Below are 26821 nucleotides of genomic sequence, written 5' to 3'. Positions count from 1 at the left end.
TGAGCCTGATGGTAAGAATGAAACGGAGAAGGAGGATGATGATGATGACGAAGAAATGATGAAGACAACGATGATGATGACGACAATGATGATGATGATGACGATGATGATGATGATGATGACGACGATGACTAACTTAACTTAAGTACGACAGACTTATAAATTATTCAGTAAGTTCGTTAACTGTTCTACACGTATGTTAACATGGTTTGACAATTTATGTCGGACACCGCTCTCTACACGCACATGCAAACAATGTACAACACGCACACGCACGCACACACGCACACACAACAACAACCACAACCAACCACCATACAATGCAGATTCCACAAGCGATCGACGACCAGCCACCCGAGCTGTGCAGCCTACATTCCCGCTTCTAAATTGACCAACAAACAGCCTTCCAGATACATTTTGCCGCCATTTTCATCTCACCATCATCATCATCACCAACAGCAACAACATCATGACGTCACATATCCTAGCGCTGTTTACTCCTATCACGTGCAGCAGCAACAGCAGCAGCAACAGCAGCAGCAACAGCAGCAGCAACCGCAAGAAGTTACACTTCCGCGCTGCATAGGTTGTAATGCGGCCATATTGGATTGTTATGAATCTACGACTCGGACTCGATGCATTCCCTCTCCCCCGCCAAAAAGTAGAGCCGAATTATCGCCGTATTCATCCGCAGTTGATAAAAATCCAAACAACTTCATGCTGGATATCATATCTTCTAATAACGCTGGTGCGCCTGCAAGCCGAAACTGTGACGTCACTATGACATCACTGACGACCGCTGCCAAAGATTACGACTCTTTATATTCTAAAAGTTGTAGCTACAATCAGCAGCAGCAGCCGCAACAACAACGGCACCTCCATCATAGTTACGATATTCAGGAAGAAGATGATGACGAGCACCTACTGATTCGCCAACTTCAGAACTCTCAGTCGCAACCGCACCAGCCACAACATCAACACTATCAGACCCTGTCCTTGCGCAAAATCAACCGGTCTACTAATCAATCTATCAATCAACCAACCAATCAAATTCCAAGATGTTACCTTCACTGCAACAACAACAGAGATGCGCTAGATAATTCTGTTACAAATGTTGAAGCGCTTAATTTAACAAATATTTGTAACAGTAGTTGCAACAATGACAACAACATCAAATGTGATTGTCTGATTGAAACGCCGACCGCTTTACCAGCTTCTAACAACATCAACAACAACAGCAACATTAACAACAATGATGACAACAACAACAATTATAATAATAACAATAATGAGTTAGTGAATCCGTTGCGCTATTATTTTCGAAATTTGGCCACGGTGGATTCGAACCCGAGAAAACAGAGTTACTGCCCGGTTTTTGACGACCAACAGATTCATTTCAACGACTAAATAATAATTTTTTTTAAATGTGTAAACTGTGAAATACATCTTTATTATTATTATTATTGTTATAATTTATATTATTATTGTTATTATTATTTTGTTGTTGTCATCATAACATTGAGTTGTCGTCGGTGTTGTGTTATAAACCTATTAAAAATGTATCTACATTACAATGAGCAAGCACATCGTTTTAAGCTTATTATGGATCCCACTTAAAACGAAATATAAACTTTAACTAACTCTGAACAACAGTTCCCCAAATCATCGTCATCATCATTAATTACTACAGCATCTTTAGTTACTACAATGTTAATTATGTATAATTTTAGAAAAGGCTAAAATATTTTTAACAAATTTTGTTGTTCAGTCTTATTAAACTAAAAATATGAAGACAAGGTCCTTGTTCGAAGAATAGAAGGACTCAACTTTAAGTTGAATAATTACAAAATCGCGATGGTTTTTATAGTTACTTTTATATACCACAGTCTCAATCTGTATATGTATTAATACACACTCACACACGTACATATCTCATTAGTTACATGATAAAAAAGACTAACCATTTGAATGAAAACATTACACGCGCACAAACACAAACATATATACACCCAAACACACACACACACACACACAAGAAAAGAAACATACAGGCATACATACACACATACAAACACACAAAAAGAAACATACATACACACACACACAAACATACATACATACATACATACACACACACACATACATATGTGGGAGAAACTCCTATTCATAGCACGACACTGACAAATATCATAAAATAGGCAGAAAAAGTTTCAATGTAGAGGAGCTTTAGTTGGGGACAGGTTTTATTTCTATTTATTTAGCAGATTAATAGTATGTATATATGTTTTGTATGTTTGATTCTAGCAAAAGATTGTATACTTTGATGTTTGTATGTGATTGTGTGTCTGTGTTTCTGTATGACATGTGCATGGCATTAAAAGGTATTATATAAATGTATGTTAGACAGTTTGATGGCAATTGAAATTTTAATGTAAATGTGCTGACATATCTAAGTGGATTTTTAAAAGATAAAATGAATTTTATAAACCACAGACAGAAAAACTTTTTTTTTTGTACACAATGGCTTTCCATAAATTGAATTTCTGCGTTCAATTTTGTCACATACATGTAATAATAGTTCAAGTGCGAAAACTTGGTAATTTGAAAATAAATTTCTAAAATGTTGAAAATCAGTTATTAGGGATCTCATCAAGTTATTAATTTTGAATAAAATTTTTTTTAAATTATTATTTCATTTAATAATCAAATAATGGAAGATGAAAATAATAGTTCTAAAACTTCCTCAACCTTCATATGGAACAACACGAAAAATGCATTTTGTAATTTTTTAAAAATTTTCAAATGCAGCTCATGGTTCGTTTTTATTATTTCTAATATATTTTAAAATATTTAATTCATAATTGAAATAAAGTTATCATTGGTGATGATGTATAAGAAGAGATATAAATATAATCAAAGTATGATATGATCCATGATGCTTTCATTTGCAATTCATATACACACAAAATTACAAATACACATAAATCTTATAATATAATATTACAGTACTGGTACACATAATTAAGATTTTATTTTATGTGCATGCTGAGTGTGCATGAGTGTGTGTGTATGTGTGCGTGTGTGTATGTATGTATGTGTGTGTGTGTGTGTGCAATTGTTATAAATAACTGACATGATAAATCTTTAAACAGCAATTCAAAAGAAGTTCTTTTCATGACAAAATGCTGTAAAGAGTTGATGTGCTTGTTAGTTTATTATTATTTATTATTTTTATTCTTATTTATTATTATTTTTGTAATTAATTATTTCAAAAATTATAAATATTATTTTATGTTTATAGATCCTGTGAAGATCGAATTGAAAAATGTAGGAATTGTGACAAAGAGAAGTTATCAACGAAGTTAAACGACATCGATGTTACTTTAAAATCATGCAGCATTCTGTCTAAAATATTAAATATTGATAATAAATTTGGTTGGTAAATGAATATTCATTCAATCAATCAATTAATCATTCATTCATTTATTTAACCAGCCAGTCAGTTCACTCATTAATCATTAATATATCATACAATGAGTCAGTTATTTTGTCATTTTTCATTCAATCAATCAATCCAAAAATAAATATCCTTCGATATTTTATTTTTGAAACACAGATTTGAAAAATGCTATAGCAAAATCGTCAATAATATCAGCATCATCATCAACACCATCAGTGAAAACAACATCATCATCAACAACATCAACATCATCATCAGCACCATCAACCACAACAACATCATTACCAAGAGCTGCTGCAACAACCAGGTCATCAAAACGAAAATTAAACTCCAGTTTATCTACCGTTGACCGTTACTTCAGCAAACAGACGACACCAAAAACACTAAATACTAATGATTCGTTGCTAGAAGCCAAAAAGATTAAAATTGAATCTGGAATCGTCGCTCGAAAATCGCCAATCGAGAACGACAGTAACGATAATAAGATGAGCAATAAACTAAATATGACAACCCCTTGTAACAAAAGTTTAACCAAGAGACTAAATAAGAGAAACAATAAAGGCGAAACTGCGTTGCATGTTGCTTGCATCAAGGTGTGTTCGCTGGCTGATTAGTTGATTGGCTGCTTGCTTGATTGATTGGTTGGCTGATCGGTTGATTGGTTGGTTGGTTGATTGGCTGCTTGCTTGATTGATTGGTTGGCTGATCGGTTGGTTGGCTGATCGGTTGGTTGGTTGGTTGGTTGGTTGATTGGCTGCTTGGTTGGTTGGTTGGTTGATTGGTTGGCTGATTGGTCGGTTGGTTGATTGGTTGGCTGATCGGTTGGTTGGTTGGTTGGTTGGTTGGTTGGTTGGTTGATTGGTTGGCTGATTGGTCGGTTGGTTGTTTGATTGGTTAGTTGATTGAGTGATGAGAGATTCTCAAAATGAATAGTTCATTAAATGCAAGATTGAAAAATTAAGTGAGCTAGTGAATGAATGAATGAATGTGCAAATGATCGGTAAGTTGATTGATGGATTGAATGATCGATAGGTTGATTGATTGATTGATTGATTTATTGATTGATTTATTAAAAAGGGTGACACAGAATTGGTTAAGAATCTCTTGAATGAAGGATTCGACCCCAATGTTAAAGATAATGCTCTCTGGACTCCTCTGGTGGGTTGGCAGATCGATTAGATGATTGATTGATTGATTGATTAAGTAATTGATTGATTAAGTAATTGATTGATGAAGTAATTGATTGATTGATTGATTGATTGATTGATTGATTGATTGATTGATCAACTGCCTGATGAATTGATTTTTTGTTAGTGGAGTAGTTGGTTTATTGGTCAGTTTTTTAATTGAATGGGTGGTTTATTAAATGGATCGAATGGGTGGCTCCAACATACACCACGCGACAGCACGAAGCCTGCCACCACGGCCACACGCTGATAGTGGAGCAGCTACTGATGCACTCAGCGTTCGTGGACGAACCAGGTTACGACGACTACACGCCACTACATGACGCTGTTGAACAGAATCAACAGGCCTGTGCTCTGCTGCTGCTGAAGTACGGGGCTGATGTCAATAAGAGGTTACTGCGGTTGTTATTATTATTGTTATTATTATTTATTATTATTATTGTTATGGTTTGTTATTATTCTTATTATTCCCGTAGAACCAGTTCAGGCCATGCAGCTTTTGAGTTAGCCAAGTGCTCAGAGATGGAGGGAACATTATTGAATCATAAGAATAATAACAACGGCGATAACGATAATAATAATAATAATAATAATAATAATAATTATAATAATAATAATTATAATAATAATTATAATAATAATAATTATAATAATAATAATAATAATTATAAACAAATAATGACGTCATCGCCGTCGTCATCGCCGTTACCATCGGTAATTGTTTTATTTCTTGATTGGTGAAGGAGTTTTTCGTTGAATTTTTCTTTCAGGTAGTTTGAGGTGATGTGTGCTAATTGTTTAAAGACTTCTGAAAAAACCGATCGGTTCGTGACCAATCGTTACGAACGCTTTGCAGCGTAATACATCGATGTGGCTAATTTATCAATACTTTAATATCATTATAGTCGAAATTTATTGATTCGAGATAGCTTTTAACTCAGTCGTTACCCCAGTTTCTCTAGTTAGGTGTTACTCGCGTTTCTATATTTACCCCACACCCCATGTAGTTCCAGCCAATAGGAACGCCGAAACATCGTCCCCAGCATCGTCTGGTCATAACTTGCTCCGGATTCAGGTCAGGTATCAAGTCGTGGATCTCGAAAAACGTTGCCGATCTGAATTGGACTTTCAAAGACGAATTCGATGAAACTGGTTAGGAAAATTTTGAATTAATGATTGATTATGATAATTTCTGTAAATCACGGATATAAATATGCGAGTTTATTAAAATTTCTCGCCGGTGCTCTTAAATAAATTGCGCTACTTTTACCAAATTCAAGTTATTGCCGGGAAGATTGAGATGCAAATTATATGTAGGATCGTAATTCTAGAATCAATTTATCCATAAATTATACTGATTAATCTACGAATTATGCAAATTAAATTCACAACTTATGTTAATTAATTCATAAATTATGCAAATTTAGTCACGCATCTGATTCCGTCGACCAATGAGAAGAGGTTATGCGTTCGAACGATGAAGTACATGAGTGCTTTGATACTTGGGAAATGGATTGTACACCTAGATTGTTAGATATCATCATCAGTACCATCGCCACAATCATTATCATCATTATTCCCATCATCATCATTATTCCCATCATCATCATCATTATTCCCATCACCATCATCACCCAGGGTTAGAGGCATGCAGTAAAAATAATGGATGGATTGAAGAGTCTGATTATGAGATAAATGGATGCTTCATTCATCCAGATCCGTCCATCCTTCATAGATCCAGGAACAGCACGGCGTTACAAGTTATTTATATTATTGTTGTTATTCTTATTATTGTTGTTGTTATTCTTATTATTATTATTATTATTGAATAGGTGGATGGAATATTAAATGAATCTAAAAAAACTTTTCCCATCTCCGCTCAGCTTCCGAAATTATTCAAAGGCGGGAATTTTTACTTATCCCCAAAGTTGCCAACGTCCATAAAATCCGATCTGACCTCATTAATAAAATATGGGTCAGGTAAAATATCACTTAGAGCCGCCAAATTAAAACTAGAGGAATTAGGCCAGGATGACGGCGAATTTGGTCAAGATGGTAACAACTGTGATGACGTGTTGCATCAATCAATCATCAGTCGGTCAACTCTGGATCAATCAATCATCAATCATTCAACTCTGGATCAATCAATCATCAATCAGTCGACATTAAATCAATCAATGAATTCGAGTCTAACAACAACTACAACAACGATGATGATGTCTACGACTCTATCTAATGCTAATCCCGACTCCCCATTCGTCACTATCCATCACATATTTGTCGTTCCTGATCTAGAAGATTCTAATAACAATAATAATAAGAAGAACGATAATAATAAAATTAGCACTAATAAACGCAGTAGTAATAATAATAATAATAATTCTTTGATTAGAACGGCCGCCAAAAAATCAAAAATGGAGAAAAATAAGGAAAGAAATAAAAAAGACGAAAGCACGAAAAATAATAACAACAACAACAATAATAATAACAACAACAACAATACAAACTCCTTCAAAATAATGAACAAGAGATTGTGTCACGTGACACCGGCTTGGATTTTCGACTGTGCCTCGAGGCTGTGCATTTCGCCCTGACTTGACGGAGCTAATTATCATATTTATGCTAATTAGGGTCTCGTACTGCTTCACCTTAATCATGCGTTTCATAAATTTCATGGTAATTATCGGTAGCTTGCATATTTTATGTTAACTAAGGGTTAATTTTACCTTTTTTTTAGTTTTTTATTCTCTAAGAATTGAATTTGATACTGCTGATCAATTAATCAATTGATTGGCTGGTTGGCTGATTGAGAATAAAAAACAATTCCTTCAATTGTAAATTTGTTAATAAAATTCTCTCCCATTTCGTTATAACGACAATAGAATATATCTTCGTTAAAAATAAAAAACACTTCGTAGGAAATAAATCCCACACGTACACGTAGCGTGTGTCTTTGTTTCCTCATAAATGCATTTGAACTCTTCTTCTAGCGCACACAATTCGATTGAATAATATAATATAAAACATAGAAATATTGTCTATTAATTAAATGAATGAAAAAAGTAAGGCAGATTAAAGAATTAATGCGTGTGTGCGTGCGTGTGTGTGCATTTAAAAAACTGAAAGAATGAATTTGAAACTAAAATACACTGGTCTGAATGTGGGAGATTAAAAATTTCAATAGGTAAAAACAGCTAAAAAAAACTCATAACCAGGAATGGCATAAATTAATAATAAATTATGATAATAATGTTGACAGGTGTGGATGGCGTCGAGGGGTATTTCGGTTTTATCATAGGTAGCCAAACGGCAGCCCCCGATCTCGGGGAAAATGCCGTCTAAACGTGTGTTGTTGTTGTTGATAATAATGTTATTACATTCAACAATTCTCTTAAATTAATTCTCTGACACGTACCAACACACACACGCACGCACGCACACACACTTCGTCTTGACCATCAAGCCGTAATGATAGAAAGGTAAAATAATATAATTGTGAAGATCGGTGGGAATGAGTTGGATACTTAAATTTCAAATAAAAGTCCAAAATTTTAAAAACTTGTTAAATCCAAATTTACAAAACAATAATTATAGGTTATATATAGTTGTGTGTGTGTGTGTGTGTGCTAGTAAAAATTATGAAAAAAATTTATTGTTAAAGAACGGTATTAAATATCAAACAAATAAATTAACAAAGAAGAAAAAATTCATTATTATGATTATTAATGAAATATAACGTTTATTTATTCATTTATTATTAAAGATATTTTAACAGCAATCATTTTACGAATTTGCATAGATTGAACAACACATAAGAAAATATAATTTCTCATAAATGAAAAGACAAATATATATATATATATATATATATATATATATATATATATATATATATATATATGGAAAAAAATGGAAGGAGACCATATTTTATACAGTATTGTATGAATTCTACCGAATTGTTGTTTAAATATAGATATAGGTCCCAATCAACGCTAGAAATTCGGTGGATTTCACAAACTACCATATTAATTATGGTCTTTTACCAGCATATATACATGTATTTATTTAATTATTAGCATGATAAAAAAAAACTAGCAAACATACCACCACAAAAATTTTTATAATTAATTTATAATAACAATTATAAAATAAGAAAGAATAAAGAATAGGCACAAAACACAAACTAAAAATAAACATACACACAGACACACATATATATATATATATTCTTATTATTTATCAAATAATAATTCGTCTTCTTTAACTTAAATAATTTTTCAATATAAAATGAAACATATTTGTTTTCTCTCTCCCCCCCCCCCTCTCTCTCTCTCTCTCTATCAGTTAGCATCTCTGCGAATCTTGACCTCCATACTACTGCAGAATGTCTCTGTGAATGGTATGCAGCTGAAGTACTGGCAGTATGGGCAGTCGTAGATGGGGACCACGTAGAAGAGCAGCGTCAGCAGTAGCAAGATAACAAAACTACCAAAGAAACAAATAAAAACGGCGATCAGTTTCTTTTTCCTGTCGGCTATGTTTAACTCGACGTGTGGCATAACTGAGAACGAAAGTAAAAACCCAAAAATGAAACCAAACAGATGAGCGTAGTTGTCAACCATAGGCAGTAGACCAATCACAAACAAGAGAAGCAGAACTAGGAGGAGCTTAATGAGTGCGATGTAAGGTTTGTATAGGAAGGGCCAGTAGTTTATCAACTCTACAAATAGGCACGAGAGAATTCCGAACTGCGAGCCAGACGGACCGGCCTGTAATTTGAAAAAAAAAATAGGCGGAGTTATGAATAAATTAAGTATTTCATCTTATTCATAATTATATCAATGTTTTAATAAGTTAAATCAAATCATATTGCATATTCATACTCATATCCACGCAGTTTAATACTTGTGTAATCCTTAATACATTAATATTCATAAATGTTAGTATTTCCAAAACTCATTAATATTCACACAAACTCATTAATATTAACACAAACTCATTAATATTCAAATTAGCAGGCCTACCTCAACGTGATAGGGCACGAAGATGGCACTGGCCAAGCTGCCGACGACACCACTCATTATGTAGATGAAAGCCGTTCTATGCCAGCCCAGCATCTTCTCCACATCCCTCATGAAGAAAAATTGAAAGAGGATCGTTATCAAGAGTTGTAGGACGCTGTTGTGTGTGTGTGCGTGTGTGTGTGTGCGTGTGTGTGTGTGCGTGTGTGTGTGTTGCTTGGTTAGTTGAATTAGTTTAAATTATACATAAAAATAAAAACACGTAAACACAGCGTAAACAGGCAAACACAGCGTTTATAAATAGTAACACAAACAAATGTGTATTTTTTACACACACACACACTCACAAACAAACAAACACACACACACACAAATAAACAAACAAAAAACACATACACACCCACGCACACACAAACAAAAAAACACACCCACACACAAACAAGCACACACACCCACACACAAACAAGCACACACACAAACAAACAAAAAACACATACACACGTACACACACACAGACAAACAAATACACACGCACATACACACACACAGACAAACATATACACACGCGCACACATACCCAGCGTGTATGAAGAGAGAGAGCCAGAGTCTGTAGAACTGATCTGGTCTGTTTGAATTCCAGAATGGAAGCATTCCGCATGTTTCCTCTATGCAAGAAACCTGTCAATATTTGTTTGAGTGAGTGAGTGAGTGAGTGAGTGAGTGAGTGAGTGAGTGAGTGAGTGAGTGAGTGAGTGAGTGAGTGATTAACTGATTGGATGATAAACTGATTGGTTGATTAACTGATTGGATGATTAGTTGATTAGTTGATTAATTATTTGCCTTGTATATTTATTAATTGATTCTTTGGTCTGTTAGTTGCTCGGTTGGTTGATTAATTAATAATTCGTTGTTTGTTTGATCAATTGGATTGATTGATTGGTTGATTGATTGATTGGCCGATTGGTAGATTGATTGGTAGATTGATTGGTTGATTGATTGATTGGCCGATTGGTTGGTTAGTTGGTTATTTAGGAGCTTTCATGACGGAGTGACTGGACGATTGATTGATTGATTGGTTGATTGATTGATTGGATTGATTGATTGTCAGAGCAACGGCACTGCCAGACACCACAACCGCTACACTACGTACTTAGCTATCCACACGTCATCACGCAATGAACCTGAGAACACAAGAAGGCATCGTCGTGAAAGTACCCTCTCTTAAACTCACACTCTTCCCTGGTCGTTACTATGCACTCCCCTGGTGATGATGATGATGGTGGTGTTGATGATGATGATGGTGGTGGTGTTGATGACGATGAATGATAAGGTAATGGTGGTGATGATGATGTTAATGATAAGGTGATGATGATGATAATGATGTTAATGATAAGGTGATGATGATGATAATGATGTTGATGATGATGATGATGATAAATGATAAGGTGATAGTGATGATGATGTTAATGATAAGGTGAAGGTGATGATTATGTTAATGACAAGGTGATGATGATGATGGTGGTGTTGATGATGATGGTGATGTTGATGGTGATGATATTAGTGACAAGGTAATGGCAATGATGGTGATGAATGAATGAGTAACTGAGAAAACAGACGGATGAACGACTGAACATGCAGATGAATGAAAGAATGATGATGTTGACGACGACGACGATGATGACGATGATGATAACGACCTTGAATACCAATACAGCAAGGTTTTCCCGCCACTTGGCAGGTCATGTGACGTGGAATTCCTTGCAGGGATGTGCCGTTCGTTAAAGAACTTTTCAGACATATCTAATAATAACAACATAATAATATTGATAATGGTAATAATAATAATTATAATAAATTATGTTAATGTAATATGAAACTAACGGGCCAGTCTATAATATCATTAGGCCATTTGTATGGGTCTAGAGAAGCTGGAGCTGAACAATAACTGAAACAATAAGAAAATTAATTGAGAAGATTGAAGTTCGATCCATCAATCAATCATTCATTCATCCATTCGTTCATTCATTAATTCATTCATTTGTACACTTGCTTGTCTTCCTACTATCAATTTACCCATATATGTATGGATATCAGAGTATCCATTCGTTCATTGTTAAATCAATTCATACATCTTTTCATTCGTCCAACCATCCATCCATCCGTCCGTCCATCCATCCCTCCATCCGTTCGTCCATCTTACTTTGGATCTTGTCCGCAGACTGTCGTACTTTGGCCAGTTTTATGCCAAGTTGAAAGGATTGACTGTGAAAAAATCATTTTTTGATAGCATGTCTTTCTATACGTACCGTCACTTATTCATTCATTCATTCATTCATTCATTCATTCATTCATTCATTCATTCATTCATTCATTCATTCATTCATTCATTCATTCATTCATTCATTCATTTTCACTACTTATCCATCCATCCATCCACTAATTCCCTAACCGAACACATGGAGGCAGGCGTCTGAACGCATCCCAGACCATCGTTCCGAACGCAGCAGGCAGTTTCGTTTTCCAGCGCTCTATCTTTCTTGATGGCTTCCACGACGTTCGCGTCTCTGCGCATGCACGGAGAATATTTGGCCCCCAGGTGAATTAGGTCTTCCTAAATTTTCGTCCGGAATTAGCGGAGTTAGGGAATGTTTATTCTTATTTGATCAGTGTTGAATGATGAATTGAGTGAATTAGATCGTTATGACTGACACTGATGAATAAAATAGTTAATGAATGAAATAGTTAATAAATGAATGAATGAATGAACTAATGAATGAATGAATGAATGAATGAATGAATGAATGAATGAATGAATGAATGAATGAATGAATGAATGAATGAATGAATGAAATATTCTCCAACCTGTCTTGGTCCAATCCAAAAATTTTCTTTCTCAATGAGCGCTATAGACTCGACAAACATTTTCGATGAATATATCTGAAGAGTAATATATTCGGAAACATCAACAACAACAACAGCAACAGCAGCAAAAACAACAGCAGCAACAACAACAACGTCAACAAGATCAGTAACAACAGCAACAACAACAAAATCAGCAACAACAACATCAACCACATCAACAACAACAACAGCAACAACAACAGCAACGACAACAAGAGCAACAAAATCAGTAACAACAGCAACAACGACAACAACCTCTGCATTGACAGCTCTCGAACTGATGCCAATTGGAGCCAAACCATATACAGAAATAGTGACGATGTAGCAGACGATTTGAACGAATGTGACCCAATAAGTAAAATATGGCCTGGTTATAAAAATAATAATAATTATTATTAAAACAATAATGGTAATAATATTATTTATTATTATTAATCTTAATCTTCATATTTAACATCAGAGCCAACAAGACCAGGAGAGCATTGTCTCATTTAATTCCAACGGTTTAATTTGCTACGTTGGTCGGTCTGTCTGAATGCACTAAACACATGAATTTGATTGACTGATTAGTTGATTAGTTGATTGGTTGATTAATTAACTGATTGATAAATTGACTGGTTGGTTGATTAGTTGATTGATTGATTAATTAACTGATTGATAAATTGACTGATTGATTGATTGATTGATTAACTGATTGATAAATTGACTTGTTGGTTGATTAGTTGATTGATTGATTAATTAACTGATTGATAAATTGACTGATTGATTGATTGATTAATTAACTGATTGATAAATTGACTGATTGATTGATTGATAAATTGACTGGTTGGTTGATTAGTTGATTGATTGATTAATTAACTGATTGATAAATTGACTGATTGATTGATTGATTAACTGATTGATAAATTGACTTGTTGGTTGATTAGTTGATTGATTGATTAATTAACTGATTGATAAATTGACTGATTGATTGATTGATTAATTAACTGATTGATAAATTGACTGATTGATTGATTGATAAATTGACTGGTTGGTTGATTAGTTGATTGATTGATTAATTAACTGATTGATAAATTGACTGATTGATTGATTGATTGATTAACTGATTGATAAATTGACTTGTTGGTTGATTAGTTGATTGATTGATTAATTAACTGATTGATAAATTGACTGATTGATTGATTGATTAATTAACTGATTGATAAATTGACTGATTGATTGATTGATAAATTGACTGGTTGGTTGATTAGTTGATTGATTGATTGATTGATTAACTGATTGATAAATTGACTGGTTGATTGAGTTATCATCCCTACATTCACTTTTATCGCACTCCATAAAAAAAAATACCTTTTCAAAAAGAAACCTATATGAGACAAACGTAAAAAAAAAAAAAAACCTATACAAAGAAAATAAGTAAAAAAAACCTGTGCAAGACGTCTCCCATCTCCTGCAACTGTCTCATAGCATCCTTGCTGATCTTAGAATCATCTTTCTCGATGTTGAAGAGTCGTCTGCCGATGAAGCCTCCAGTCCCAAATTCGCGCTTGTTCGTGTCGGAAAGTTCTTCTAAGATGGACAGGTCAATCCTATTGTTGTTGTTGTTGTTGGTGGTCTTTCATTCATTCTTCACTCATTCTTCACTCATTCTTCATTCATTCTTCACTCATTCTTCACTCATTCGTTCAGCTATTTATTCTCGCATTCGTGCATTCTCAATCACTTGGCGTCATCTTCAAAGCTGCTTTCCAAAATTTTACACACAAACGGACGTCGTATATTGTAGTGCATGATGGACATGGATTCTTTTTTTACGCCACCTCACCGTCACACACACACACGCACGCACGAACACACGCTCACACACGAATACACGCACACACAAACACACGCACATAAGCTTACATATCTCTGCCAGGCGGCCTAAAACTATCGACCATATCCCGATCCTGATCCGTGTCCATTCTCTTCGATTTGGCTAGTCTTCTCTGTCCAGTACCAATAGGCAACTTGAAAAAATCTTCATCCAACATCGATCTAAGTTCACTGGACAGTTGAAATTTTCCTTTTCTCTGTTTGCGTGTGTGCGTGCGTGTTTGTGTCTATGAGTGTGTGCGTGCGTGCGTGTGTACGTGTACAACAACATCCACACAACAGTGTCAATAACTAAATCAACAACCTTATCAGACGAACGACAAACACCAATTAAAATTTCCAAAAAAAAAAAATCTCTACATACTGTGTCGCTGGGAGCATAACTCCGACTTTTCAACGCCTTCACGCCTTTCTATAAGAAAAAAATAAGAAGAAGAAGCGTAATTATTTTACTGCTATTATTATTTTTATTATTTGTGTATCAGAGAGACAGGAATCCCTTGGGTTCAAACGCAAGTAACAATTACACAACCTCACAGCTCATTTTTACCTCATTCATTCATTCACTCATTTATTTATTTATTCATTCATTTATTAAGCCGCTGAGTCAGTCAGTCATTCATTCATTCGTTCATTCATTCATCCATCCATTCAATCATTTATTCAATCACTAAGTCAATCATTCGGTCAGTCAGTCATTCATTATCCCAGCATTACATTCACATAGCAAGTTATTCACCCATTTCTTTAATCAATTATAAATTCTGTTGTTCATTGATTCATTCATTGATTCATTTCTTTATTCAGTTAATAATTGATTCAATCATTCAATCAGTTATTCATATTTTATTAATATAAAGAAAAATATATTGATGAAATTTGAAAAAAAATAAAATGGGCAGAAATTATGTATGACATCTTTCTTCATGAAAGCATCATAGGTCATCATAAAAACGTTTTCTTTCGGTTTCAGGTGCATCATCTTTTTCTTGGGCAGCCTAATCAGGATTGAAAATAACAAATTTGGAACAAAAAAAAATTCAAAAACTAAAAAATTGAAAACAAGGTTAAAGTAAAATGAAAAAAATTGATAAAATTACCTGTAAAACAACCAATAAATTGATCAATCAACCAATCAACCAACAAACAAACGATTTATTCATTCATTCTTTCATTCATTTACTAAATCCTAACAATTCACTAATCAATTCACCCCGCCCTAGCCTGCCATCAATTGAATCAGTCCCCAAGAGGCCCATCTCCATTCCACCCTCTGCCTCCCCACCACTGGCTGGCTGGCCCTTCAAGACCATCATGCCCTTACCTCCGTAAAGTTGGTTCAGACGAGCCCGCCACTTTTCTTTCATTTCCTCAGTTTCTTGGGGGTTGTCAGAAACACCGAAAAATTTTTCTGTGCCTCTGTTGAGTTTTATTTTTACTAATTAAGGATCTTTTTTTTAATTTTTTCATGATTCTTTGCAACATTTTTTTAGTTGTTTGTGCATTTGTATGTGAATTATACTAGAACATTTTAATATTTCAGTGTCAAAAGATTTATAAATAGGGAATCACCTAATTAGTGTCAGCCATTTGCTTGCTTCTGCTTCTTTAACAGCAGCCGGTTTTTTGTTCACAACGTAACTACGGAAAGAAGTTTTTAAAAATATAACTAATAAATAATATTAATGATATTATTATTTACGGTTTAATGGTTAAAAGCCTGGCTTTGGTGTTGCAGTGACTAGTTTCAAAGAGAGGCCTTAGCTAGTCACATGCAATGTGCATGGTGTGTATTAATTTATATGAACCTATTGTATTGTGTTTACTATATTTTATTTTCTTTGCTCACACTAAGTATGCTGTTTTAATACTTCTTCTGGGAATTAATTAAAATAAAAAGTAAAAAGAGCAATATTAATTAATAATGAGTATTACTACATTTGATTATTTATTATTAGAAGACAATGCAAATTAAGGCTTAGTTAATAAGCACTACACAAAAAACCAAACATACTAAAAATTTTTCAATTAAATTTACAGTGGATATTTGTAAATTTTTGATTTCAATTTAATTTAGTTTAAATGATTAATTTCAAAAAACCAAAATTATCCTCACAATCTCAACTTGGCCCAATTGCTGAGTGCTATTCGTTCACCAGTTCTAGGCATGTTTGTAGACATCTTTAGAAATTTATTCCTTCCAGATCCCCAATTTTTTGTCAATCTGCAATCATTAGATTCCGAATCACAATTAAAGTATTATCTAGACACAAATAATGTCTAAATTTTTAAAATGAACGGCTGCATGCTAATATCTTATAATAAAATAATCATTTTATTATAAGATATTAGTATTTTGTATTTTCAGTATTCTGTTTTTACTACCAGATTAACTATCAATAAGAAACTTTAAAATTTATTATTAACGACAACAAAACCACATAATAAATTAATTAATTATTATTAATTAATTATTAATTACTAATTAAACAATGACGGATGGGGATCGGAAAAAAAACCTTCACAACGTACTGGGCGAAAACCTAACTAGATAACCACAACTATTTAATTAGATTCACTTTTAATTTGTTTATGTTGAGTTGAGAAACGATCAATGTTGAATATTCACATTTTCAAATTTTAGCAGAACAAAAATTATTTCATGGCCATTTATGAAATATTTAACGATATTCTTACTTTCATCTACATAGAATAAAAAATTTTTTTGTTATTTTTTGGCGATCCTGATCTTTTCCTTCTTGTTACTTCTTTAGTTTTTATACCTTCTTAATAGTTATTCTAGTTATATCGATATGCTCAACGCGTTAAAGTTACAAACTACTGGCGCAAAAATATATTTCAGTAATATATTATTTTTGAATTTAGGTTAAAATAAAGCTAATGTAGTGCCAAGCTTGATTTTAAAATATATTTTGGTAATACTATGGATAGTTTACAATGGGTAATAAGGCTTCATTTTATCAGCTTTACGACCTTACTAGCTTAACTTTTAGTTGCACCATGGGTCGCTTTTTAAACTATATAAATACAGATGGGAAAACCAGTCGATGAACAGTGCACCGTTCGGTGTTTTGGTCTCTTAGGATTTTGTGACAAAATCTTCTCTGATCCCAGATTACAAACGCCATTAATTTTCAATCTGTTGGCTGGTTCATAGGATAATAATGTATGACGAATCATTGGTTTTTGATTTGTACAATTTTTTCTCGAGGGTAAGTAATAGAAATTAATTTTTTAATAATTTAATTTTTAATAGTTTGATATTTATTTTAATTTAAAATTTAATTAAATTGCACTCCATTTTAATATTATTTTTTTATTCTTAATTACTTTTAGTTTTGGTAATAATTTAGCTATAAATGATATTAATTAATATTATAATAATAATGATAATCTTTACACTTTACTTTACTTTTACTTATAAAGTTTCTAATTTATCCATTCAGGCTTTAGAGTTAAATCTAAATGCAAACATTATTAGGAATTCAGTCTCCCAATGTTTATGCATCCTACCGAGTGAAATTACACCAAAAATTGTTTCAGATGTTATGCATATAGTGGCAGATGTCGCTATCATAAAAAACCCTGGTGGCAGCGATGGTGATAGTCAAAGATTAAATAATAATATTAATAATATTATTAATGTTACTGATAATAATATTATTGGAATTAGCGGCCTCGAAAGGTGCAAAATTATCGATGGTAGCAAAAATAATAACGAAGTAATTTTTGTAAGTATTACCACTCCCACTGCTAATGCTACTGCTGCAACTGCAGCTACAATTACCACTACTACTACTACTAGCACTGCTGCTACAGAAAATTATGAAGGTGTTGGTGATGACCCGATAAAAGAAGATGATGTACTAATTAATGTCTCAAATGCAGAGGTATTTATCACATTTACATTGATATAATTATGATTTTTTATATGATATTTTGCTAGATAGATAGAGAGAGAGAGAAAGAGAGGGGGGGAGAAAATTTAAATATAATTGTTTTTCATTATATTATATAATGATTTGTAAACTATAATAATATTATTAAATACTATTGCTCAGATGAACAGACGAATAAATGCCTTCATGAAAAATCAAAGACAGAATATTAATCTTCTGAACATCAAAGAGTTTTGCCATAAAATTCCAGAAGGTTCTTTTATAATTAATAATTATTTGTTTTCATCCGTAATAATCATTTGTCTCAATTTATCTCAAGCATATTGGTAATAATATAAAATTCACGATTAAAATATAAAAATGGTGAATAAATATAGCAAATAAAGTAATAAATTCTATTAAATAAAATAATAATGCTAATTTAATGGTATAAATTTAAACAGAGTCAGATGAAAACAGCTGTGCTAGAGTTGAAGCAGTATACAAACCCTGCCAAGGAAACGACCGCCATGTATCGAGTTAGTGGTTCTAACTTTTCTATCCAAATTTAAATTCACTTTTACATTTAGCTTTTTTACCTTTAGGTATTTTCAAATTAATGAGTTAAGTGTTATTTTTAATTTATTTCAAAATTCAATATAACCTATAAAGAGAGTTATCATTCGTTAATCGCTAAATCCTCTTTCATTTGATTGTAAAATTAGAGAAGCGGTCAATAATTACCAAGGGAGCTCAATCGAAAAGATACAAAGTTGATGAAATCATGCCTTCTTCACACATTGTCAACGAGAGATTGGACAATCTTGAAAAATTCCTTACCATAAGTTCATGTAATGTTTAGTTTAATTCATGATCTACACTTCTCTCTCTCTCTCTCTCTTTTTCTTTCTTACTCTATTGCCTCTTTAGTTGTGTGTGTGTGTTTGTGTGTATGTATGTGTGTGTGTATGTTTGTGTGTGTGTGTAATTTTATTGCTAACAGATGATTCAAGTATAACTTAGTAAAACGTATGTAACATAACGCACGGACAGTTTAACATGCACAACATATGCATGCGTACATAATAATACAGTTTAATTTTTGATCAATTAATTAACTAACTAAACAATCAATTATTATTTAAACAATTAATTTTTTTTAAATCAAACAGCTCAAAATCAAGCCCTGTCCAGAAGTTATTCCGATAGGCTGAAAAATCTAGAAGACAGATTGATATACCTGGAGAGCCTATCTCCAGAGTATTTTCAAATACCGATCAATTACAACAATACCGTTGAGTTATTGTAATATAATAATAATTATAATAATTCCTATAATTTCTGGGATATCAATAATAACTGGGCGGCGTGATGGCTCGATGGTTAAAGGCGCCTGGTCTTGCTAATGCAATGACTGGGTTCGAATACAAAGAGATCCCCGCCTATCATATGCAATGTGTATGGTGCGTGGTTTGCACGCGTGTTCATATAAGCTGTGTGTGTTTGTTGTTGAAACCTCTGAAGCAAATGCAAAAGAGAGAGATTGACCTTTAATAGTCTACTCAGTACTGTTTACTATTTATTATTATGTTATTATTCATAATTATTTATTTACTATTCACAAGTATTGTTATATATTGAATGTTTATATATATATATATATATATATATATATATATATAGATTTTATTTTGTGGAAAAAGTCCAACAAAACGACAATTAATTAATTAACTAATTCAATTAATTAAACAATAATATTGGAATATATAGCACAAAAAACAAGAAAATCTATATTTGGTTAAAAAAAATATCTATATCTATTTGAAAGACTTTCTGATAAGTTCACATACACAAATATAATGTATAAGTGTATGTATGTGTATATGTGTGTGTAAATATGTGTATATATAAAAATATATACTAGTATATGATAATATATTATACAATTGTTCAGTATATGTATACGTATTTGTATATAGAAATGAAATTGTAAGTATATTTCTATCTAGTTATATTGTCATTATGTATATAAAAACCGATAAAATTGAAATGAAAGACCGGCTCATGAAAGACTTTGGTAGGGAAGTAAAAAAAATTAATCATTGGTCCTTAAAATTGTATGTAAAACATTTAGCTACATAGTCGGGCAATTTCTTGAAACGCATCGCTTGGCACCTTGCACTCCTTCAATTTTTATCTATCTTATATCTATCTATCTTTTATCTGTCTATCTTTCATCTATCTTTTATCTATCTATCATCTATCTTTTATCTATTTATCTATCTTTTATCTATCTTCTTTCATCTATCTATCTATTTTCTATCTAACATATCCAAACTCTGGTGTTTGATTAGGACTTAGACCTTTACTAAAATGCTACCAGCAATAGTTAGTTCAAATTCATGATAAATTTATGAAATCAAACGCTACTGCGATGCGAACTATATAAAAGTAGAAGAGACTTCTGACGGCCTCTTGTTCAAGAATATCTAAACGTTTTACAATGATTAACAATTTATATTAATTATTAACAAATAAACATAATTTTATGAGTGAAAACCGAATAAAGGAGGTAACTACTGTTAAACACGAGTACATAATATAGCGTAAAAATTACCTAACACATGCACAAAAAAATAATCACATAATACCATACACTATGACATTGATATTAATTAATAAGGTTAATGATAACATCTATTTGCTCTAGTCTATATAATAATGCTCTAACACGATGCTTTTTTTATATAAAATTAATCAGCAAATCCAACAACTTTGATTATATTAATCTGCGTAAATTTTCGTGTTCAACTCAATTGCTAAAACTTACTTAACTCTTAACGTAAAATCCTCCACAGCACTCATAGATTGGGAAATTATCACTTCCTACATACCTACCTCTTATCACATGCGAAACTCTCAAAAACGGTTTCATAGCTGCCATTTAAACTTTTATTTGGATTTCAAGGTGCACCTAATGGCTTCTGGCATCTTGGAGAGATACCAGGGGTGGTCTTCGAATAGACAGGTGGCCAGCGTGCCCCCATCATTTCGCAGCTTCACCCCAGAATGGTACTGGTAGAAATTTCCGTTTACGTCAGTTAGCTTACCTATGTGAATAGTTATTTGAATTTGCATACAAACGCGCAAACACAGAGAGAGAGAGAGAGAGGGAGAAAGAGGGAAAGAGAGAGAGAGAAAGAAACATACAAACACACAACCTCCCATGGCATGAAGCACAGCTTCAGGTGCACATGTATCCCACTTTTTACAACCTGGGCTGGCAAACAGGTAAGCGTGGGCCTTACCCTCAATCAACAATAGCACCTGTAAAAAATAATGATGAACAAAATTATTAGAATGATAAGCAATTGAAATATTATCACAAGAGACCACCAATCATAATACTATCATGATATCCATCAACCAGTCAACATATACTATTACAAAAACTACCAGCCAATCAAAACTACCAGCCACAAAAATAGAAACCATCAAATTCAACCAATCAGGTTAAACCTTATGTCCAGCTCCTCCCACTCTGAGGATTTTAGTAGGTTGGCAGGCATCGATGGCCCCCTTAACTGCACCATCCATGTGTGATCTCGTCGTCGTTATTATTCTCTCTTTCGCTGGAGGCTTTACTTGCTCAAAGCCAAATGCCCCTTCAAAAAATGAAAAAGATTTAATGGATTGAAAGGAGAAATTCGATTAAATAACAATTTGAATGTCGGTTGATAAATGGATATCAATTGTAAAAACTCTAAAACCTAATCTACCTACACCACCTATTTAAGAGTTTACTAATTTCCAAAAAAACTAACAAAGCACTGACAATGATTGAATAAGCAAGCGCAAAAGAGAGAGCAACCTTTTAACCTTTAACATTTATTAATAAATAAACTAGCTGATTAGAATAATTTATTCACAAACCTAATCCAACAATTCCCCAGATGGTTCTGCCTAATTCAGCTTGGGGTCCATTCTGGTAATTATAATATGGCTGGTAGATGACGCCTGCCACAGCCTTTTCCTTCACTGCTATGCCAATCAAGACGGTCACATGATCAAGAAGACCTAATTATAATATTACAATTAAATAATAATATCAACATAGTATGATAATAACAAGATATAGTAATTGTATACGTAGAAATAATTTCAACACAAAATGATTTGTATGTATGTAATCATTTATAACTTGAATTAACGATATCACCATCATCACTAACATTAGGACTGCTATTATCATCATACTTATCATCATCATTATTATAGTTATTATTAAAAAAATCAATTATTATTACTAATATTATCACCATCACCACCATCACTACGACCTTGAGTAAATTCTGCAGTACCATCCAAAGGATCTACCCAGATACAGATCTATAATTTCATATAATAATTTTATAATAACAATAATTTCAATAAAAAAATTATGACGATAATAATAAGAAGAAAAACAGCAATAAAATTATAATATAAACAATAAAATAATATAAATAAATGTCAATAATAATAAAATTGAAACAAAAAAATAAAATGACATCTTTTGCTGAAATATTTTTCAAGTCATCTGGAATTGAACCGGCATGCTTTAAGACATCAGCATCTTGATCCATTGTTATCCAATCCGGATTCACATCACTATAGTCCAGTGTCTTTTTTATAATAAAAAATAATTTCCTTAATTAAAATTTCAAAATTATATATAAATTTAAGCAAATCAAAAAAAATAATTAGGTTATTAATTATGATGGTGGTTCATATTATTATCAATATCCATATATTCCTGTTTTGTATGAGTTTGTTTAATTTGCTTAGTGAATTTTTAGCTATTTTATTTATTTAAACAAACTATGAAAAATTAAAAAATAATATTAATTAATAATAAAAATAAAAAAAATAATAATGAACCTCTTCTCCAATAATTGCAACGTCAGGAAATGCTTTCATTAATGATGAAACAATACACTTCTGTGCATTCCTATCTGCTTCAGTTTGCAAATCATTTAGGCCCTACGTGAATAAAAACATTTATAAAAAGATTAACTAACTCTAACTCTTCTAACTGTTAAGTAACATTTAATAAAATTTTAAAAAAAGATTAAATTAAAAATTAAACTTAACCTCAAATTTGAAGTTTCATTTATTTAAGAAAAAGTAAAATCGTTTTTCTTGTATTGAAAAAAATAACATCTATAAAACAAAACTTAAATAATAAAAGAAACTAACTTTTTCGACAATCCCTAAGTCCCCAGTTTTTAGGATATCTCTGATTATCCTACCAGCCATGTTTGCCACTGAAACAGACGATGCAACAAGACGCAAAATTAACGGCTCGGACATGACAAACTTTATTAATAATTTATTAAACTTATTTCAATTTTTAATCGTTCTTATATAATATAGATATCACTTTACGTCTCAGTTATTGAACCTATCTGATCAATTAACGGTTAAAAGTAAAACATTTAAATATTATAATTTAACGGGTCAGGCTATTTGACTGGCATGAATTGTTGGCTTATTAGCTTACATACGAAATTGCATGGGTTTTAACGAGCAAGCTATATGAAATATCTACTTGACTTAATATGTCTAAAACAATGTAGTAGTTATATTAAATTTTATTGAATAGAATGATGTATTATTAAATTATTGGTAATCTCGGAGACGGCAAAGTGGTTTTTCCAGCAATATTTATTTATAGTCAACAGTTTAAAGAGACTCATAAGTTCCTCCCACGGTACAACTAAAAGTTAAACTAAATAAAAGCTTATAATAAAAGTTAAAAATAAAAATTTTAAACCAATTTTTACTAGAAAAACCACAAAACCTCTATAAAGTTATAAAAATATGATACATTACAAAATGTGTAACAAAATTTTAAACGTATCTGTTAAAAAGATAGTTTCACTTTTAAAACAAATTATTAATTTTTAGAAACTTGCTTCCAGAGGTAACTTGCCGTTGAAAAAAATTTTCAATGTTAAAACGCTGGTAGGGCGCTTCCAGTTATATAATTCCATGATTTTTACTTCATAATCGGCGGATAGATCTATTTAGTTTTAGAAATTGAACTATAACATTATGTTGTATGAATTATTCTTTTCTTCGTTAAACGTTTTTCATTCATGTTTTTCAATTTTAAAGTCATTAACATTTAAAAATTAAAATTCTTCAAAAAACCGCTTATTTTTTAAAATTTTTACTTCATAACCGGCGGGTAGATCTATTTAGTTTTAGAAATTGAACTACATTTCTCAACGGGTACAAAGCAAGGGGAGGCCTATTTACCAGCATACAACACCTTCTTATGGGTTGAAGCAGAGATATGCAAAGAACCTCAATTTTTTCAACTTTTAATTGTTTTCAGTAACGTCTTCCCTTGCTCCAAACCATATAACTAGAATAATAGGACTAATCGATCAATTCGATCTATCGGTCGGGCTATTTGTCGTGCATGGGTTGTTGGCTTACGAAATTGCATGGGTTTTAACGAGCAAGCTAAATGAGATATTTACTTGATTTAATATGCTTAAAACATTGTAGTAATTCTATTTAATTTTAATAATGATTAATAGAATTATGTATTAAATTATTTTTGTTAATTTGAATATAAAAATTGCTTTTGGTCCGGTGAAATCCGGTGGCTTACTGAAGCCGAAGGTTGGCTTAGTAGGATTGAACTATAGTCACCCTTTTTTTTACACTACTCGATCATGTTAAAAATTGGTTTGCTTATGAAATAAACGGCCTAAATAAATCAAAATTGTTATTTGAACAACTATCTTCATTATATTCAATGAATATTTTACATTCTGCTGGTGCTCATAAGAAACTGGCTGCTGAAATCACACGTTGGCTTACAGCAGTGGCTTACAGGGTTTCATAGAACTCTTACGATAGCACTTTTTTGTACATATAATGCTTTAAATAAATCAATATATTCATATCACAATTATTTTTGTCAATATAAATATAGAAATTGCTTTTGTCAGGTGAAAAAGTGGCTTACTGAAGCCGTAGGTTGGCTTAACCGGATTTTTTCTCATGTATACAATACTATGAGATAAATCAATCAAACAACCAGTCAGTCAGTCAGTCGGTCGGTCAGCCAGCCAGCCAGCCAGCCAGTCATATATGTATATATATATATATATATATATATATATATATAAAGTAAGAAAGAGAGAGAGAGAGAGAGAGAATGAGACAAGGGGTACGCGTAAAAAATAACGTTTCAATAAATAGATAAAAATATACAATACACATACACGCACACACACGCACACACAAACAAACTCACACACACATACACACACACACACACATATATATATATATATATATATATATATATATATATAACGCTTGTATTAAAAGAAGAATGCAAGCTTTTGAAATGCATAATGAGAACAACTATTTTTATTTCGTTGTTGTTGTTGTTGTAATTATTATTATATTGTTGTTATTGTTGTTCGTTGATGATGGTTGTGATGATGATGATGATGATCGTCATCATAGTTAACAAGATTAACAGTATAACATACTTAAAATACATTGACAGAAATGACATGAATGTTTATTGTACTGCGTATATATGATGGCAGTATGTATGTATGCGTGTATGTATGTATGTTTGTATGTATGTGTGTCTGCGTCTCTTTATGTGTACATGTTTGTATTCGAGATTTTAGTAAGAAAAGAAAAACACAACAGTTGCTTTTATTTGACATCATCAAAAGATGAAGTGACGAAATTAAAATTTGTTAAATGTCAATTTTTTAAAAAGTTCAGATTTTAAACAAACAAATATAACAAAATATCGATCGATAAAAAATAATTATCACGAAACATGAATATTTAGTAAGGAAAGTTCACATCATATCATAATGACTAAATCAACATACCAAACAGAAATTATTCATGCATGCATATATACAAAGTAAATCAGGAAATATCCAAAAATTATATAACCAAAATAAGAAACTAGAAACCAGTCAACATTTTACAAATAAATAAATAGACATTATTAAAAAGATTGTTCAAAAATGGTAAAATTTAAGGCGACGACAAAAAAAATTGTAGTTTGTTTTGTTGGTGTTGTGTGGTACTAAGAAGCAAAAACAAACACACCGCAAAAAAAAAATATTAAAAAGTCGCAAAAATAGTAGTCAGTCACCTACCTACAATTAAATTACTCTCAGGGCCCTAGCTTACCTGTAATGATAACTCAACTCATTTATTTTACATATTTTAACGTTTTAATTTTACTTGAAGCTTTTAATTTATGTTAATGTTAATATTTTACTTGAAACTTTTTAACTAATGTTAAGCCCTAGCCTACCTACAGTTGTTCAACTCATCTCAATCCCTAACTTACCTACGAATTAAATTAAGTCCGGTAAAGAAAATAGAAAGTTGAAGAGAAACATAACAACAACGACACCGAATGAATGGATGTTGTGT

At 32.1% G+C, this 26821-nt stretch overlaps 5 protein-coding genes across 5 annotated transcripts in view; 3 read left to right on the top strand and 2 right to left on the bottom strand.

The window, feature by feature from the left end:
* HELRODRAFT_181376 (hypothetical protein) overlaps positions 1-1407 on the top strand; it is a gene marked incomplete at both ends in the record, with an annotated part of 1408 nt that extends 1 nt beyond the window's left edge. The window contains 3 exons of the mRNA XM_009031185.1: positions 1-11; positions 460-992; positions 1149-1407. The exon at positions 1-11 is cut by the window's left edge and continues 1 nt beyond it. Of these exons, the coding sequence (XP_009029433.1) occupies positions 1-11; positions 460-992; positions 1149-1407 (803 nt within the window). The remainder of the gene's footprint in view (positions 12-459; positions 993-1148) is intronic.
* A 1303-nt stretch (positions 1408-2710) lies between these two features.
* HELRODRAFT_181375 (hypothetical protein) lies at positions 2711-7241 on the top strand (the record flags this gene model as incomplete). Its single annotated transcript, XM_009031184.1, has 12 exons — positions 2711-2814; positions 3153-3206; positions 3302-3435; positions 3496-3498; positions 3719-4053; positions 4867-5039; positions 5124-5361; positions 5655-5799; positions 6075-6176; positions 6286-6407; positions 6531-6702; positions 6943-7241. The coding sequence occupies 12 exons, from the start codon at positions 2711-2713 to the stop codon at positions 7239-7241; spliced, it is 1881 nt and encodes a 626-aa protein (XP_009029432.1).
* A 1319-nt stretch (positions 7242-8560) lies between these two features.
* On the bottom strand, positions 8561-17014 carry HELRODRAFT_194219 (hypothetical protein). The gene is made up of 18 exons (XM_009031183.1): positions 16978-17014; positions 16561-16669; positions 16017-16085; positions 15639-15863; positions 15361-15442; positions 14749-14856; positions 14475-14641; positions 13997-14158; positions 12825-12936; positions 12531-12605; positions 12118-12279; positions 11869-11930; positions 11550-11613; positions 11366-11468; positions 10850-10929; positions 10246-10346; positions 9672-9825; positions 8561-9416 (listed from the first exon to the last, which is right to left on the bottom strand). The coding sequence occupies exons 2-18, from the start codon at positions 16623-16625 to the stop codon at positions 8988-8990; spliced, it is 2220 nt and encodes a 739-aa protein (XP_009029431.1). The 5' UTR covers positions 16626-16669; positions 16978-17014; the 3' UTR covers positions 8561-8987.
* Positions 17015-17629: 615 nt separating this feature from the next.
* Positions 17630-20979, top strand: HELRODRAFT_194218 (hypothetical protein; the record flags this gene model as incomplete). The annotated part of the gene is made up of 7 exons (XM_009031182.1): positions 17630-17677; positions 17912-18355; positions 18527-18617; positions 18808-18882; positions 19069-19194; positions 19516-20497; positions 20521-20979. 6 exons carry the CDS (start codon positions 17630-17632, stop codon positions 19650-19652), a joined length of 921 nt encoding a protein of 306 aa, XP_009029430.1. The 3' UTR covers positions 19653-20497; positions 20521-20979.
* HELRODRAFT_186138 (hypothetical protein) lies at positions 19589-23797 on the bottom strand. Its single transcript, XM_009031181.1, has 9 exons — positions 23582-23797; positions 23264-23365; positions 22894-23007; positions 22684-22732; positions 22277-22420; positions 21863-22008; positions 21565-21670; positions 20521-21453; positions 19589-20497 (listed from the first exon to the last, which is right to left on the bottom strand). Exons 1-8 carry the CDS (start codon positions 23693-23695, stop codon positions 21296-21298), a joined length of 933 nt encoding a protein of 310 aa, XP_009029429.1. The 5' UTR covers positions 23696-23797; the 3' UTR covers positions 19589-20497; positions 20521-21295.
* Positions 23798-26821: the final 3024 nt, after the last annotated feature.

This window comes from Helobdella robusta, assembly GCF_000326865.2.
Source record: "Helobdella robusta unplaced genomic scaffold HELROscaffold_70, whole genome shotgun sequence".
Taxonomy (NCBI): Eukaryota; Metazoa; Annelida; class Clitellata; order Rhynchobdellida; family Glossiphoniidae; genus Helobdella; species Helobdella robusta.
Note: the sequence above shows the minus strand (reverse complement) of the source record. Positions and strands in the feature narration are given on the sequence as shown.

What these genes read in the sequence shown, in the direction of transcription:
- HELRODRAFT_194219 (XM_009031183.1), bottom strand. Translation starts at nt 16,625, where the DNA reads ATGTCTACAAACATGCCTAGAACTGGTGAACGAATAGCACTCAGCAAT. An exon ending in ATGCTTTCATGAAGAAAGAT is followed by an intron (nt 14,857 to 15,360) that starts GTCATACATAAT and finishes TTTTTCTTATAG; the next exon opens with AAAGGCGTGAAGGCGTTGAA. An exon ending in ATGCCTTCTTGTGTTCTCAG is followed by an intron (nt 10,347 to 10,849) that starts GTTCATTGCGTG and finishes AAATATTGACAG; the next exon opens with GTTTCTTGCATAGAGGAAAC.
- HELRODRAFT_186138 (XM_009031181.1), bottom strand. Translation starts at nt 23,695, where the DNA reads ATGTCCGAGCCGTTAATTTTGCGTCTTGTTGCATCGTCTGTTTCAGTG. An exon ending in CTGGGGAATTGTTGGATTAG is followed by an intron (nt 22,009 to 22,276) that starts GTTTGTGAATAA and finishes CATTTTTTGAAG; the next exon opens with GGGCATTTGGCTTTGAGCAA. An exon ending in TGTGCTTCATGCCATGGGAG is followed by an intron (nt 21,454 to 21,564) that starts GTTGTGTGTTTG and finishes CTATTCACATAG; the next exon opens with GTAAGCTAACTGACGTAAAC.